Source organism: Bufo bufo, chromosome 6, assembly GCF_905171765.1.
Source record: "Bufo bufo chromosome 6, aBufBuf1.1, whole genome shotgun sequence".
In the NCBI taxonomy this organism is placed as follows: domain Eukaryota; kingdom Metazoa; phylum Chordata; class Amphibia; order Anura; family Bufonidae; genus Bufo; species Bufo bufo.
In genome coordinates this window covers 100,262,940-100,280,367 of record NC_053394.1, presented here as the reverse complement: position 1 = coordinate 100,280,367, position 17,428 = coordinate 100,262,940, and the positions used below count along the sequence as shown (strand labels likewise).

Sequence of the window (17,428 nt, the reverse complement as noted above, 5' to 3'; positions counted from 1 at the left end):
TCTTCCAAATAGGAGGGATAGCTGACAGCTGTTTGTGTGGGGGCCCCTTTGTACTCTCTAGGAACATCAGCCAGACAGTGAATATTGTTGTCCAGTAGTGGTACACAAGTGGACCTGGACCCGCATCGCCACAAAACAAGAACTGGCTCGCTCTTCTTGGTATGTGTGGTCTTTGTGTATTTTTTCCCTGGCATGGACATGGCTATGGCATCTGGAGTGATACACGAGACTGGTAGCAGGTGCTCCGACATCGTGTTAATAGAGTCGTGTGGGATCAGTGTGTGTCTCATTGAGACTGGTCTCATGTGACAGTCCCTACAAGTGGATGATGAGTAGGGCTTTAAATTGCCGTTCAGAGCTTGAACCTGTTGCTAACTAGGACTATGGTGTATTGTATCTGAAAAGAAATGGTGCAAACCTTTTTTTATGCATTTCTAATATTCACCCTTTCCCTGTTTATTTGCATTTAAAAAAAAAAATATGTTAGGTCCTCCTTCGTCAACATTTTTTTCATTTTCTCAATGCATATAACAACAAATGAAGCAGCTTTGCAGTGGGTGTTAATGACAGATTTCCTCTTACTACAGCTCCTCTGTGAATTGTGTCTCCGCGGTAACAGACGGCAAACAGACTCTGTGTAGTCTGGTCCTGCAGATATTCCCATCTATCTGTTCTCTACTTCTGTGTAACCTGTCAAATGTATTTTAACACAACGTAGGGGGCAAATGGAAGAAAGGATGAAGCTACAAGATTGCAGGGTTAGACTAGGTAGGGAGGGATGGCGGTCTATTACCATGGAGGTGCGTGGTCGGTTTAGGAGCTGTACACACAATACAGTAGGACATTTTATACTTAAAATCTAATGCAATATTGCTTTGTTTTTTAGATGTACTGGGCACCAAAATTAGTTGCAAAGTAGCCTTTATCCCTGTCTAAGGGAAAGCTCTTCATATGTCTAATTTTTAATTAGACATGTAGTCATTAATATGCACAGTATCAAGAGCCAGTAGTGTTTGATTAACCTTCTATAGCAGGGATGTTAAACTTGTGGCCCTCCAGATGCTGCAAAACTAAAACTTCCATCATGCCCAGACAGCCCATAGCTATCGGGTATGCTGGGTGGGAATAGTAGATTTGCAACAGCTGGAGGCCACAAGTTTGATATTCCTGTTCTGTAGGGTTCTCCAGGCTGTCAGTGTTTGGTGGACATCTGCCCTCCAGGATCCCCTCCAATGACAACCAGTCAAGGGGCAGCAAAACTCCTGCATCTTGCACGTGCCACTGTCCCCGATACTGCAGCTTGTCCCATGACGCAGTGTCCCCATTCCTTCTCATGTCACACCATCAGCGGTGCAGGGGACCACCATGTGAGGACGGTCTATCAAGTCCACGTCTCTGCTTCCTGGGCCCTGTATTTTACGTGGGCATGGGTGCTAAAAATTGCAGTCTACTTAAGCCAAGTCAACCTTTAACACAGTTCATAAGAGTAATTCCATTATACACTGGTGACTATATAATTGGCATATATGGAAATTATTCTGTGGCCTTCTCAGTCAGGTCGTGGACACAGACCTGTTTCGGGACTTGCCACATCATGGCTGCATTAGGCACATGTAGGTCTATTTGTTCATGCAGGCACGCATACGTTCATACGTAATGTTCTCTAGCCTTCATGGGGTCTGTTTTCAGTCTCCCGCAGAGCGCTGTGAGAACGTCCCCCACAGCTATAATTACGTGGAATGGATGTGTGTAGTAGCTGCAGCCGAAATGTTCCAAGTGTGTGCTCTGAATCCTGATCCCTGGCCAGACATCTGCTGGGAACTTCAAGTCATTCCACCCAAACCCTAGTCATGTTTCATAAAACACTGGTCGGTATTCATTTATTTATGTCCCCCTCTCACTGTTCCTAGAACAAGTAGTGGGGGGGCTGGAGGAGGAAAGAAGGAAAGATTTCGTCAAGATTTCTGCCTCCTTAAAGAGCCAGGAGCGGGGTTTTTTTTTTTTGTTTTTTTTCGTGTGTTGATCGACTAGTCCTGTGATGGTTGTAAACCTATGAATATTAACTCCTTACAACCCTGCATGACTAGAAAGGCCTGGGATCTGTATGTTCAGGAAAAGGAGCTTAATTTTTTTTGTAAAAGGCACAGTTTTCACCTATGTCACCTCCATTATACGGACTGTGGTTCTCTTACAGTTACATGTGATGAGGACTCGTTGCCTATTTAGATATATTCTCCTGTCTGGGGTGGGGGGGGGGGGGGGGGGGGGAGGGATCCATGCCATTCTTCTTACCTTCTGCTCTATAATAAGATTTTCGTTCTAGTTGTCTGCTTGGTCTTTCGAGATTGCGAGTATAATGCTTGAGAATTTTGGTACACACTGTTAGGGCTCTTGCACATGGGCGAATATGGCAGCGTCAGTCTATACTGTACTTTCTCCCCCTCATGTCCCCTATCCCCCTTCTCACTGTCCTATGTCTGACTGTGAGGCCTCTTTCACACTACCGTATGGCTATTTCAGTGTTTTGCGGTCAGTTTTTCACGGGTCCGTTCCGTTTTTTTTTTTTGTTTCCATTGTGTTTCCGTTCCATTTTTCCGTATGGCATATACAGTATACAGTAATTACACAGAAAAAAATTGGGCTGGGCATAACATTTTCAATAGATGGTTCCGCAAAAACGGAACGGATATGGAAGACATACGGATGCATTTCCGTATGTGTTGCGTATTTTTTGCGGACCCATTGACTTGAATGGAGCCACGGAATGTGATTTGCGGGCAATAATAGGACATGTTCTATCTTTCAACGGAACGGAAATACAGAAACGGAATGCATACTGACTACATTCCGTTTTTTTTGTGGAACCATTGAAATGAATGAGTTCCGTATACGGAATGCAAAAAACGGCCCGCAAAACGGAAAAAAAAAAAAAAACGTAGCGTGAAAGAGGCCTAAGACAACTGGCTGCAGCAGGAGCCGCCTCTTTTATGCTCGGTCTGCTGCAGGACAAAAAGACCATTAAAGTTGTTTTCCAGGCTAGTATTGATGACCTATCTTAAGGATATGTCATTAATATCACATCAGTGAGGGTGTGACACCCTGCACCCTCACCGCTGAGCTGTTCCCTGTAGCCTCCAGCACTGGAGTAAGCATTTGGAACAGAAAGCACAGCTCCATTCAAAGTGTAGTGGCCGTGCTGGGTACTGCAGCTCGGCTACCATTGACTTAGACGGAGATGAGCCGCAGTAACCCGGCACAAGCACTAAACTTTGAACAGAGTTGTAGTTCCCGCTCCATTCATATATCCTCCAGTGACGGAGGGTGCGGGGAATAGCTGATCGGTGAGGGTCAGTTATTAATGGCCTATCCTGACCATAGGTCATCAAATTTCGGAGCCTGGCCTATAGTTAATCCTCGCCCCCTTCAGTCTTCCACCAGTCAGTGGTGGAAGCAATGAGCAGGAGATTATCCCCTGCACGTTCTACAGAATTTCTTCTAGCCTACCAATCTGTAGCATTTTCTGCATGCAGACACTATGGGGCAAGGTTACCTCGTGTTCACTTGTATAGCTCATTTTGTGGTTTAGTGTTCCTTCAGAATCCAACATCTGTGAGCCCTGTTTCCTGGATTAGGAGACCTCGGTGGCATATGTTGACATTTCATAATTTATATTCAGCTGTAGGGATGTCTAATTGGAACAGTTATGATAAAATATTCAGAATAATTCTGTGTGCGTCTTGAATATGATGTCGGCTTGAAAACAAGGACATGTGCCCGTCCTGGCATTATCCTCCCTTCTTAGGTTTTACTCTTACCCAGGTGCACAACGCTTCTACAAGGCCCCTTTCACACGAGAGAGTTTTCCGCGTGAGTGCAATGCGTGACGTAAACGCACAGCATCCGCACTGAATCCTGACCCATTCGTTTCGGTGAGTTTGTGTACATGAGCGCTTTTTTTTTTCACGCATCAGTTTTGCATTGCGTCAAAAACGCAGCATGTTCTATAGTCTCCGTTTTTCATGCAGCCCTGGCCCCAAGTGAATGGGGCTTCAGTGAAAAACGCATTGCATCGGGAAGAAAGTGCGGATGCAATGCGTTTTTCACTGGTTGCTAGGAGATGTTTGTAAACCTTCAGTTTTTTATCACGCGCATGAAAAATGCATCAAAACGCATTGCATCCGCACGGAAAAAACTGAACGCAATTGCAGACAAAACTGACAGAACTTGCTTGCAAAATGGTGCGAGTTCCACTGAACACATCCAGAACTAATCCATCACGCTCGTGTGACAGAGGCCTAAACCTCCCAATAAAATGCTGAACACGTCAGCCGAGTTGTGTAATAAGTCGTGAAGCACGCTGCAGTCGTTGACCGGTCCAGTTGTAGAAAAACCTCTTTCTGTAAATCCTCTTGTGAAAGTGCTAGTAAAGGACGCGGCTCCGTTTTGGAGTCGCTGGCACTTGCAGCAGATAATGACTGATAGAATTACATGCCACCACTTGTGTACCACTTGGTTATTGAGCCTTCTGGTTTATCTGCTAGAAGACATGTAAAAAAAATAATAATAATCTAAACTGAAGTTGCTGGATAAACATGTAAAAGCCCTGTGTGAATTGTCACGCAAACAAAGGCGGCCCTAAGACATTACATGAGCCAATAGGTAAAGGTTGCGTCTCGCTGCACCCCCAGTCTGTGCAAAACGTGTTTCCAAAATCTCCCTAGCTGGTTACCATTTAGTTCTGCTATTTCTGTTATTGTCAGGGTCTCTAGAGCATTGGTGTAGACTGTAGAGTCACTGTGGACCATGCATGAAGACACCGAAGAATTGTCTTCAGTATTACCATACGGAGATATCGAATTCTAGGACTAGAACTGTCCGCTGCGTTTTGCACCGTCCAGTCAACAGGAAAGATGTATGAAGCGCCATCCTTCTGTCTTGTATGAAAAAAATATTCATTTGCACACCTCACTCAAGAACCCCCCATAATATGTAATTTGTATGGAGGCCACCTGACTCTTCACCAAAAGCAGATGTCTCAGACGGTCAGGATCAGGCAGTTGGGTTTCAGCTGACTAGACTTTTTGTTCTTTGTGGCCGGCAACAGTTTTTTCTATTTTCACTACACATACACGCTCATGCTCAAACTATCGACCAAAAACTCTCAAAATTGTATGGCCAGGCTTAGGCTATTTTCACGAGTGCAAAGCCGATACTTTTTTGCTCCCATTTTTAGTGGCTCAGATCCTGGCCCAACTGTGTTTCTGTCGACCTCAACTTGTGGCATCCGAGCTTGTGATAGTGTTAGTTCAGGTTACTAGATCTGCGGTCAAGACGTCCACATTATGGAGCCGAACATCAATCACCAAAGAACCTTCTAATGGTCTCAAGTTTTGGTTCAGTAGACCCTTGGTAGGTCTTTGTGTTGCAGCTGTAATATGAACCTTTAAATGCAAAACCAGCCTATAACAACCTTACCCACTGGGGTGTCAACTTCACCGAATTCCCAAACGGAGGGGTGGTGAACTGTCTATTTCTTTTAGTGGGACCTTGCTAGGAAACCTTTCTCTGAACGTTGCTTGTAAAAGTCTACACCAGCTGGATCTTCTCATTGAGAACCCCACCACTCCTCCCCCCGTCTATAATAGAAGCATACATGCTTCATGACTGAAGCTGCGTGCTATATACCGGCTCTGACGGTTGAGGAACAGGTTCAGTGAAGCCTCACAGCTGTTTCACGCCTCCAGTCTGTTCGGAGGGTTCATGGTGCACCTGCTGTTGTGTTGACACTCATGCGGCTGTCACTGTATGGAGGCGGATAACCCGCTATCAGGAGCTTTCATGGTGTCACGTTGCTGATGTAGCTTTGTGTGGAATGTCCATTACTGAGCACTGCTGGCCGCCTAAATAATCTACACAAGTCATAAAGGACTGATATGGTGAAGGTTCACTGCTATCGCGTCTCCTAATGGTGTGAAGGCCATAGGACAGCTTTGCAGGTAAAGAAAGTTGTGCAATCTGCCTGTGGCTTCATCATTGCCTCTTAGTTTCATTGGTCGGTTTTAAAGGGACCTTACTGGATTTTTATATTGACGGACATGTTGGGAGAGATGTCAGATTTTTAATTGGGGTACTTTCACACTTGCGGCAGGACGGATCCGACAGGCTGGTCACCATGTCTGATCCGTCCTTCCGCTATTTCGCCGTGCCGCCGGACCGCCGCTCCGTCCCCATTGACTATAATGGGGACGGGGGCGGAGCTCGGGTGCGTGCACGGCAAAAGTCGGACATGCAGGACTTTTTAGTCCAGTGGCTTTCGCCGTGCTGCGCCGGAGCTCCGCCCCCGTCCCCATTATAGTCAATGGGGACGGAGCGGCGGCACGGCGAAATAGCGGAAGGACGGATCCGACATGGTGACCAGCCTGTCGGATCTGTCCTGCCGCAAGTGTGAAAGTAGCCTTACATGCTTTTTTCCCCTGCATTTGAGTCAATCTATATTTTGTGGCCCCTTACATTTTTTTTAAGTTGGTTACTCATCTGTTATTTGTACATGTCTAGTATCTCCTATCAATAAAATTTTTGATTAAAACAATTGCATATGCCAATGAAAGCAAATCTGTGTCCCCTTCGTTTTTGACTTAAGTCAAGTCAAAGAAAACGCCACGAAAAATCCTTTATTTATTTTTTTGAGTGCTGTAGCATGTGGTGGTCTTAGTTTTCCGTCCAATCCTGAGATTGACGCCCAAACTGCACATAATATTGTCAGTTTTCGTGGCCTGCAGTTGGTCAATTGTGGCAAAAGACAGTTGTAAAGAGTAGTAAGGTGTCTAGACACGCGATACCAACCATCGCTAGGCTTAGTGCAATTTTGCCTCCTGGTAATCGGGCAATTCGAGCTCTATTGCATGACAACACATCCATCAGTGCTCGTTTGCATCGGTCTGATTACATTGGCTAATACCACCTGAATGTGGAAGGAAGGATCGCTATCACGATTATTCCTCCCACATTCACTTCTATTGATTATCGGCAGCACATCCCTGATTACACAGGCAGATGTGCTGCCGATTATCAGCCTCTGGTATCTTGATGAAAGATGCCCATCAGTCGTCAAACGAGCATTTGCTTATTTATCATCTGAGTGACTTCTCGATTTATATGGGCCATTATTGGGAGTGAGCATTCCCAATAACTGGCTTGAATATTGTGTAGTCTGACAGGGCCCTTACGGCTATCTTTCTCCATATACTCGTACGTTTGGCTCAGCCGAGCATGCGTATTTAGTTCGATAGTTGGCTGATCCGGATGAAATTTCAGTTAAACAATAGAACGAGGTGTTAAATTGAAATGCACCCGTTCCGCCTCAGCCTCGTCTATCTGTCCCCATACACATTAGGCTACATTCACATGGCCATATCCGTTTTGCGGACTGCACACCGCAAAATGAGGTTGTGCATCCTGCACTTTTCACAGGCCCCATTGTCAAAATGCCTATTCTTATCCTCAAAACGGACAAGTATAGGACACGTTCTATAATTTGTGGCACGGATGCAGACAGCACACAGTTTATAGCTGTATGTTTTGTGGCCCCTCTGTATCCGCGCCCGTTCCGGTCGTGTTGTTGTAGACATACTGCGCGGTGCGTCTGCTGGTTACAGTGTAGGAAGTCCGGGAAGATGCGTGTCAGTTGACAGTCAAAGCTCTGCCTGTACGCCCTGCTGGAGACGACGCACACCCAGCCCGTGGTGTAGGTGTGCCTCGGACCTGTTGCATCGGTTTCATCTGACACATTAGCGAATAACTACATCACCTGTAATCACTTCCAATTATGCAGGTGACAGGTAGCAACTCTTCAGAAAGCCAGAGCTGGTGTTTTCGCTGGAGCCAGACTCTTCGCTTCCTCTCGACTTTTATTGGACATGTTCTGCTGTGTGCGCTTAACAAGTCACCGTTTACACAGGTAAGCGCTTCCTTGTACAGGGTCAGCCGAGTTCACGGCAAGCAGAGGTGTACCGGGTCGTTAAGCAGAGAGCTGCGAGTACAGCAGTGGAAAACTACCAGTGTGCTATCACATGTAAAATCTACCATCTATTTAAAGGGGTTTACCAGGAGTTCAATGTTGCTGTTCTAGCATCACCATAGGTCATCAATATCTGATCGGTGGGGGTCCAATCACTGCAGCCCTTCTTACAGCATACCAAGCACAGCACCGTGCATTGTATTGTGGCTATCCATGGTATTGCAGCTCAGGCTCATTCACTTGAATGGGACTGAGCTGCTAGGCTATATGATCTATGAGTATTACTGTGTTACTGGCCGAGGAGGAGCACTGTGGCCTCTTCAAACAGCTGATCAGTGTGGGTGCCGGGAGTCAAACCCCCAACTATCAGATATCCATGACATATCCTGAGGATAAGGTCATCAGTATTGAACTCCTGGAAAACCCCTTTAAGTATATTTCCTCCTAATGAGAGACAAAACATAATTTTGGGTCAGTAGAACTCCATGGCATCTGGTCCTTACAGTAGTCCGCTTATATGCAACAATGTCCGTCTATATCTAGGATACACTTAAAGGGGTTTTCCAAGAATTCTGATTTTGATTACCTAGCCTCAGAACATCTGGGACCCCCACCAATGAGTATTTTTTAGGAGACCGCAGTGCGCCAGTGAGTGCCGCGGCCTCGCAGCTAACCAAGCACGACTCTGTCCATTGTATAGCGGCTGTGCTGGGTATTATCTCTTCGACAGAGATGCTAGGGATTGTGCCATCAATTTGAGAATAAGCTATCAATATCAGCATCTCGAACAACCCCTATAAATATGAGCCTGGATCTTCCCAGCAGCCTGTCTCACGGTCACATAAGTCATGATTTTGGGGGCCCGCTAGCTCTCACAGAGATGATTGGAGAGAGCTGCACACATGCACGGCCACGTCCCTGTTCTCTGCCAAGGTGTGGCAGCCAGCCAGACCCTTCACCGGCAGAGATGGTGTCCAGGGGCCCCTGATTTGTGGATGGTCAGAGGACCAACATCTGTAGGATAGGCTGTAAACTTCAAAATTGGGCCTAGCACTTTAAGGAAAACAATGGACCCTATGGGGTTAATGGTTGTGGTTGTTTTTAGTGTGAAGTGAGTAAAAATGTCAGCCTCATCATCTGAATCATGTGTGAGTGCAGGATGAGTGTTCAGGCGTCGTCATCACGGGTTCCCTCACAGTTCTCCAGTCAGTATCCGATTGTGCAATAGGCAGATATTTATCATACAATCTAGATGAGCAGCAGGCTTCCTGATGTCACCAGGCCTGCCTAGACTTGTAGTTCTACCATAGCACTCGGCAGAGGATGCGTGGTTTACACAGTGCTGGCATAGATGATGTGCCTGGAGGTAAAACAGCTGGCATCTGTGTGGCCTTATGTTTCCTTTTAGAAATCTATGAATAAATTGATCCCAAGGTGATACCAGTTGGGGGAGGGGGGGGGCTCTGATGCAGTCCAATCAGTGCTACCAGTGTCGGACTGTGCAGGGGCCAAGCCCTTTTGACAAGAAGGAAAGGTAGGACAACAGTTGTCAATGTATTCATTAATTTATAGGCAGTATAACGGAAGAATGGTACAACATGGAATGGTATAATAGATGCTCCAGAATTCCTGTTTTATGGGGAATACAAGTATTTACTAAAGCGGACGTTTCGGCAGAGGTGACAGGTCCCCTTTAAGCTTCATTCGGCTATTTAAAAAAATAAAAAATTCCCCTGCTGAAGTCACCAGTTTTGATGCGGATGTGCTTGTAGGTGTAGATTCTGAGCATTGTGGTCCTGATATTAGAGATACACCAAGGAGATCTGAGAATACACTGTGCTGATCACCCTGCGCGGGGGCTTTTTACTACACTTTCCGTTGGGGCTCACACTTCCTGTTGAGTGTAACGCTAGGTAGAAGAAAGCATGCCACATGAGGCTGTATCCCCCTGTGTACGGCCATGAAAACATCTGTGCACTGCTATTATCTGGTATGGTCTCCACCTCAGAGGTGCTCAAAATGAGATTGTCCTCCTGGAGATACCCGTCAGTACAAGGAGAGAGGTACATAGCGGGGCCTCCTTATGTACTCGTTTACGAAAAAAAAGGACCCTATGCACACCACCGTGATAAGCCCAGGAAACCAAGTCCGTGTGTCGGCCACAACTCCTGGCCCGCCATGGCTTCCCTGATCATAGTAATTCAAGATACAGTCAGTTTGGAGCTATTGCAGTGTACTCGCATGATGATGAGTGTCATTTGAGTACACGGCAATGGCCCCGTGATCAGATAGACTGTGTCCTAAATCGCTGATGTCATGTGTTTCAGCCCTTAAAGAACCAGTCCCAGTGTGCATTAACGTATGCAGTATCTGGATGGAGATGGCCATTACACTACTCTAGGAGTCGATTTGACTGGTTATAAGTGCATGTTGGAAATGTAGTCCTTCCTTCGTGCGACTTTCTGGTTCTTAATTGTCAGCTCTCACCTGGTATTGGTTCCCATCTCCAACCGTAGCAAACATGTACATGAACTGATTCCTACAGTGTATCAGTGGTTATTTCCTTTATCTTAATCTATTGACTTGTAAATTGGAAGCTCCCAATTTCTGCTCGCAGCCTCATGAACAAGCAGTGCCTCTTCAGTGAGGAATGAATGAAGCTGGCACTGGAACATTACAAGTATTCTGCTCGCTCGGAGAAGCCGGGCTTCTCAGACAAAGCCATCCTGTTCAAGGAATAGGAGCCCATTGTAGTGCCTCCCTTTATGATAGAACTGTATGCTCAAAATCAAAAGGCAGGTGGCACGGCAGCTGTAAAGGAGTGTGCTAAAAATACACCTCCTCCTCCTCCTCCGCGCCATGTGCAGGAACTGTACCGATATCACAAGCAGCGGTTATTTCCATAGTCATAACCAGTTTCTCGTGCGTTCCTTTTAAGACGTGTAATGTAACCGATAAAGAAAATATGAATCCTCCCCATTTGCTGCACTTCATACCCTTTGTCCGGGGAACTTTCATAGAGTTTTCTATTAGACCCTGGGGCTGCATGTATTCGTCTGTGCGGCATGTGTCTATGTATGTGGTTTTCTATGGAGGTCTAAGTATTCATGTTTCTGGGCTGCTAAAAAATGTCAAATGGCAGAATGCACGCCAAAATAACGCCAAAATAAACGCCTCTAAACAGCCTCCAATTCATTTCAGTGAGAGTCGGGATCGTGCTCGGTCTTGGCACGGAATCTGCACCGATTCTCCCATTTGAAATGAAAGGGAAGCTGGAAAAAAAGCGCCCCATACACAGGAACATTCTGTCTTGTATTGAAGTTAAAACCCATTGTTCTTTTTAAAAAAAAAAAAGGCATCAAAACCGCTCGGAAAACATGCTGAAAAATATAAATATGTGCAGATTCCACTGTGAATTTTGTAGGCGGATTTCAAAATCTATCACGTGAACATAACCACATAGTCAGAATTGTTTTGGCCATCCCTAAAATATTCCCCTTACTGTATGTATAACATTTGGATGCCATATGAAACAGCAGAGGTCAAAACCTAAACGTAGAAAGAAAAAAAATAACATAAGCTTACAATCTAATTTCCACCGCCAGGAGTCACCATGCCTATGTTTTCTTGGCCTACTTTGAGGCATTTGAACATTTTCAGGGTGTTTTTTTGTGGAATTTTGTGCAGCCACTTACATCATGTCTAGACATTAGAGGTCCCTGGATCCTCGGATCACGAGCCATCATCTGGCGGTGACATGGATCTTGTATGCAGAGAAATGCATGATGGCCTTATGCCACCTTCTTATCTGTATGTTGCATGTACATGGTGGTGGACCAGATGGCATACGTGGATTATTATTGCAGAATTGCGTCTGGAATTTAGAAGTTTTACCCTCTAAAGGGGGTTTTCCAGCAAGAGAATGTAAATGTAAAATGAGTGCACGTACTGATATGCTGATCTGCCGTCAGCCCATGTCCTGATCACTACATTTCCGATTTATGCATCTTCACAAACAACTTCTGTATTGTTCCAAAAAACAAATAAAGCTTCACAATAGTTCCTAAAAATGTCCTACCGTTTTGTATGTAAAGCTCCTTTTTAGACTGTGTCTCCATGGTAACAGACAACAAGCAAAATCTGTGTAGTCTGATCCTGCAGTCATATAGCTCTGCTGCTGGCTAGGCTGCCAAATATATATTAGCACAAAGTAGGGTACAAACGGAACAAAGTATTGGGACCAGGAGACTGTGGAATTACACCGCATAGCATGAGTTTGCTGTCTGTTACCATGGAGATGCATTTGAGCTGTAAAAGCAAAAATGGTTGGAAATTTTTAATCAAGACTTCATTTTTAATTTTAGATTTATTGCGACCATAACAAATTGTGAAGGTGTACCTAAAACAGTACATTTCCTTGAAGTACATTATGCGCCTGTTTCCTGGAAGGTGACACCATAGCTTCTGGCAGTAGGTGTGAATGATGGGCACATAGGTAAATACTTTTCATCATGTGGAGAAAGTTGTCTGTGTAGCATGCTGGCATTCCTCAGGACGTCTAGTCGGTGGGCTATATGCAGTAGACGGCATCGTAAGCTTACTGCTAAAAATAAGTGCATTTTTCTCTCTTGGCCAACATGGTGTCTGCAGTCTGAATTCACGGCTTGTACAACAGAACTCGAGTCTGGATTCCTAGCCGGGCCCTGCATGCTCCTATTTAGTGCCGTGCTTGTGTACACTTTGCGTCTGCGGGCGTACTAATCTGGTGGTTTTCTTGTATTTATAGGATGAAGTTGACAGTCTAAACCCAGTTCTCAGGGACAACCCCCAGCTTCACGAGGAGGTGAAAGCCTGGGTTAAAGAACACAAGGTTCAGGAGATTTTTATGCAAGGTGAGTGTTTTCTATTGTCTACGGTGCTTGAAGATTGAGCGTACACCAAATGGTACTCTTATTAACAGCTGTGCCAAAAATGAGAACAAATAGTAGCCAATGATAAGGAGATACCAAAGGATGATGCAGAGGAGAAGCAGCTATTGTACATGGGAGCCAAAGCCACACAGATGCTTATGGAACTTGGGGCATAACCGGCCTACTGTGCCTTTGGTTAGGTCCAGATGTTCCACTAGGACATCAACGTCAAACTCTTGGCCCTCCAGCCTCCTGATAACTGTAGGCTGTCCAGGCATGATGGAAGTTGTAGTTCTGCAACAGCTGGGGCCACACGTTTGACATCCCTACACTAGAACATTCTATAATTGACTTGTACAGCAGCCTCCTTGTTGCCATTATATGCACATTCCTTATTCACTACTATGACCTTCCCGCTCTGTATATCTAAATAATCTGCACTGGTAAGCTTGCTCAGCACAGGCAACGGTTTACCTGTAGTTCTTTATTCTACCGATGAGCCTGTTTTATGGAGTTAGTTATATATAGGGTTGATAAAGTGGAAGTTGATTTGGCATGTGCTCCTTCTGCAAAGTCTTCCCGTGTTAAAGGGATTGTGCAGGGGTTTCATATTGATAAATAATATTCAAATTAGGCTTTTGGTGCAATGAGGGTGTCACAATTACACCATTATCTTGTTGCACCCAAGCTTCCCTCTTTCCTGTGGTCAGTCCCTCTCTGACTGTTTTACCATTGGCCCTGTCAATCAAAACAGCGAGGGAGGGGCTGGCCACTGCAAGCTGTGGAGCTGGGGTGCAACAAGAGCAATGGTGACACTCTCTTTGCACCAAACTAGGGCTGCAGCTATCGACTATTTTTGTAATTGAGTGTTCTACCGATTAATCCAACATTTAATCGAGTGCTCTAATAACAAAAAACAAATTAAAAGAATATTTTCCTTTATTAAAAGCCATAAGGCTTCCCCCTCAGTGCCATCAGGCTCCCCCCCCTCCCCCAGTGCCATCAGGCTCCCCCCTGTCCCCCCCCAGTGCCATCAGTCTCCCCCATCAGGCCTAAGTGGTCACATGCCATACATAGAAGCGTCATAAAAGAGTAAGAGAGTGATATCTCCCTCTGCTCTAGTGCAACCTCTCTGGTGGTTGACTTCCGGTCTTGAAGTGATTATGTTGCCTGCATCATTCATGTGACCACTGCAGCCAATCACTGGCCTCAGTGGTGATTCCTGGATGAATAGCTGGTGGCCACGAAGGCTGAGTAATTGGCAACAGCACTGGAGCACTGAATAAATAATGGTTATTTTTTATGTTTTACAATTTTGTGCAAATTTTAAATTTCTGAACCCCCTTAATGGCCTCAGTGTGTAGAAGTGAGAAGTTACCCCATAATGGCATGGCTTCAGCCACTGAACCTGTAGGCACGTCTCCCTTCAGATTTGCTGTAATGATGGGAAGTGACCTGACAATTAGGGATTACCCACGTTGAATGCCGTCCCAAGTATTAAGTCTTGACTGAGTCGGCAAAAAGAAAATTGATGGTGACTTGTAGCCGGGAAGAATGTGAAGATTGAGCATTTGTTTGCGTGTCTGCTGTAAGTGTGTCACTATCTGGAAACAGGGCCCTGGGTGATGTAACTGCTGGAAGGCGATCAAGAGACCTTCTGAGACATGGATTTCCGACTCTCTAAATGTGTCATTGTTCTTTTCATAGGACCTTATTCCTTAAACGGCTATCGAGTGAGGGTGTACAGACAAGACTCTGCCACCCAGTGGTTCACTGGTATAATTACTCACCATGACCTTTTCACCCGCACTATGATTGTTATGAATGACCAGGTAAGTGGAACATTCCTGATGACTACCTACTGTATGTATGTGGAGCATATTGCACCAGGATAAAAGTTATGCGTGTTAATAATGCTATTAGGATTAAGTTTCACCTGGTATTTTACTAAACGTGACAGTCATCCATCTTTCTTACGCTCAAGAATAAGCTCCTCAACTTTCATTGCATAATTAAAGGGGTTGTTTCATCAGAGCCGTGCAGTCATCTGATCATTTTGGGGTCCCTCTACTTGCAGCTCCAGCAAAATCGGCTCGTGTAGCCAAGCGAGCATATCCCTATCAGCAGCCACTGCAGGGGAAATTGAGTATGACATTCTGATAGTTAGCCATCCATGAGATAAAAGTTTAGTTTGAGTCCCCTAGAACAGGAGCCATTCGTAGCTCTCATTTTCGCCACGCGGGGTTGGTGGGAATGATGCCTCATTACTCTGTACTCTAGGTAGAATGTGACAACAGCCTGCGGAGATGAGAGGTGGGACCAGCACATATCAGACAGTTATGGCCTACCCTGTGGAGATGTCCAGATGGAAATACCCCTTTATTAAAGGATAACTGTCATATCTTCCCTCAAAATTCAATTTTCATATATGTTGGTGCTGCTGTGGTGATAATCCATAATCATTAATTATTGTGTTCACATACCACTTGTTTAATAAGATTCCGTCCATAGCAACCGCTCCTCACAAGACTTCTTTCTGACTATCTTCTCAAGATGGCCGCCGATGTCCTCACCCTGGGGCTAAGACCTCCCTCCCTAACTACCCAGAATTCATTAGGGTCATCTCGGGAACGCGCAGCCTCACCCCAACCATTCGGCTTTCTCCAGACTTAAACACACCCACTTCCTCCTGAGTAGTTGATCGCAAATTTTTATTGTGTATATCGGCACTATCCCGGTCTGACGGGAGCGCGCATGCAGCGTTCGGGACTGCCCACTACTATGTCTTCCATCTTCTGTATATAGAAGATAGGAGACGGAGGACACCAGGCAACGCTGTGTTAGCCGCACCACTGAAATGCCTGGGAGAGGAAAGAACATGCTGCAATTACTAGGCAATTCAATACCTTTACCAAAGTATCAACTAGGGAGCTAAGGTAAACTTAGTCAGACCAATCCAATTACATAAAAATATATATATATAACAGTTACCCTTTAATAACAGTATAACCAGTTCTGCTATGGTGGTGCAAAGAGCCCTCTACGGATCGTCCAAGAAGTTAAGTAACATGACCACACCTTCTATTTATAAGATCTGTGGAGGGGTCCCAAATATTCAGTCTGCCCTTGATCAGATTCTAGCACTAGGCCATGTATGTCTGTTCTGAGCCATCCCTTTAAAGGGGTTGGCTGGTTACCCGTATTGATGACCAGTTTTGTCGGCTCCTTCCCTTTGAAGTGAATGGGGACGGAGGAAGTGCAGTTACGCGGCTCACTGCTCTGATGTCGACAGCGAGGAGGTAAACAGTGAAGAGAAGGCAGGGGTGGCGGGAGTCGGAGCCCCGTCAATCTGATATCTGAGGATAGGTCATCAGTATAGGAAACTGGCCAACCCCTTTAAGTTCACGGGCCGTGTTTTTAAAAGGGATTTCAGAGATTTAAATACTGATGACCTATCTTTTGGTCTTTGGGTCTGAGACCCGGGACCCCCACCGATCAGCTTTTTGTGAAGACACTCCTCTGAGCGGCCTTCTCCGTGCTCACTAGGCACAGTGCCATACATTGTATAGCAGCAGTGGTTGGTATCCCGGCTCAGCCCCATTCACTTCAGTGGTGCTGAGCTGCGCCTAGGGAACACCGAGAAGGCCGCTGCACTACTGCGAGCACCAGTGCCTTCTCAAACAGCTGATCGACGGGGGCCCACAGGTATCGAACCCCCACCGATTAGATACTGAGCCTAGCCAGAGGATAGGTCATGAGTATACAAGTCGTGGAAACATCCTTTTAAAGGATATTTTTTAATTCGTATAAAAATGACACTAGGTAGCACATTACCAACCACATGAGCTGCTTTAGAAAATATTCACAGTGACGTATATTATCTGATGAAGTGATGATATGCTTCCTGCATGCATCATATGATCAGTCCTTTTCAGAATCCTTGGTGGCACAGCAGCAGTGAAAATAAAAGGGGTGGACGACGACGACGGACTCTGTTCATCCAGAACTTTAAATATAATCCGTGTTTTCACTTCATTAAAACCCTGCTGCATGAAACTTCAATAACTGAATATATGTAAAGTAATTGATGTCATTGTTTCATGCTGATTTGTGCTTTGTGGCTTTTAGTTACAGCCGTATTAATGGTCTTTGTTTATGCCTTTTGGCCCAGGTTCTAGAGCCACAGAATGTTGATCCTTCTATGGTTCAGATGACCTTTCTAGATGACGTTGTATACTCTCTGCTGAAAGGTGAAAATATAGGAATCACAAGTCGCCGCAGGTCGCGCTCCAACCAGAACAGCAACACAATTCATGTACGTGTTTCGGATGACATAACTGTTTGTCATAATTTTTGAACTTATTAAGGGGGATTTCCAGGATTTTAATCTTGATGATCTGTAGGTCATCAGTATCTGCTCGATCAGGATCTGACTCCCGCACCCCCGTTATTTAGCTGTGTGAAGGTACCACAGCGCTTAGACCATTACTGAGGCCTCTTC

At 45.3% G+C, this 17,428-nt stretch overlaps 1 protein-coding gene across 3 annotated transcripts in view; it reads left to right on the top strand.

Annotated features, from left to right (window-relative positions):
• The window catches only part of JMJD1C (jumonji domain containing 1C), a 223,815-nt gene that overhangs the window by 162,729 nt on the left and 43,658 nt on the right, over positions 1–17,428 (top strand). For all 3 annotated transcript variants that reach the window (XM_040437918.1, XM_040437919.1, XM_040437920.1), the window contains 3 exons: positions 12,804–12,909; positions 14,635–14,759; positions 17,099–17,242. In XM_040437918.1, coding sequence (XP_040293852.1) covers positions 12,804–12,909; positions 14,635–14,759; positions 17,099–17,242 — 375 coding nt within the window. The remainder of the gene's footprint in view (positions 1–12,803; positions 12,910–14,634; positions 14,760–17,098; positions 17,243–17,428) is intronic.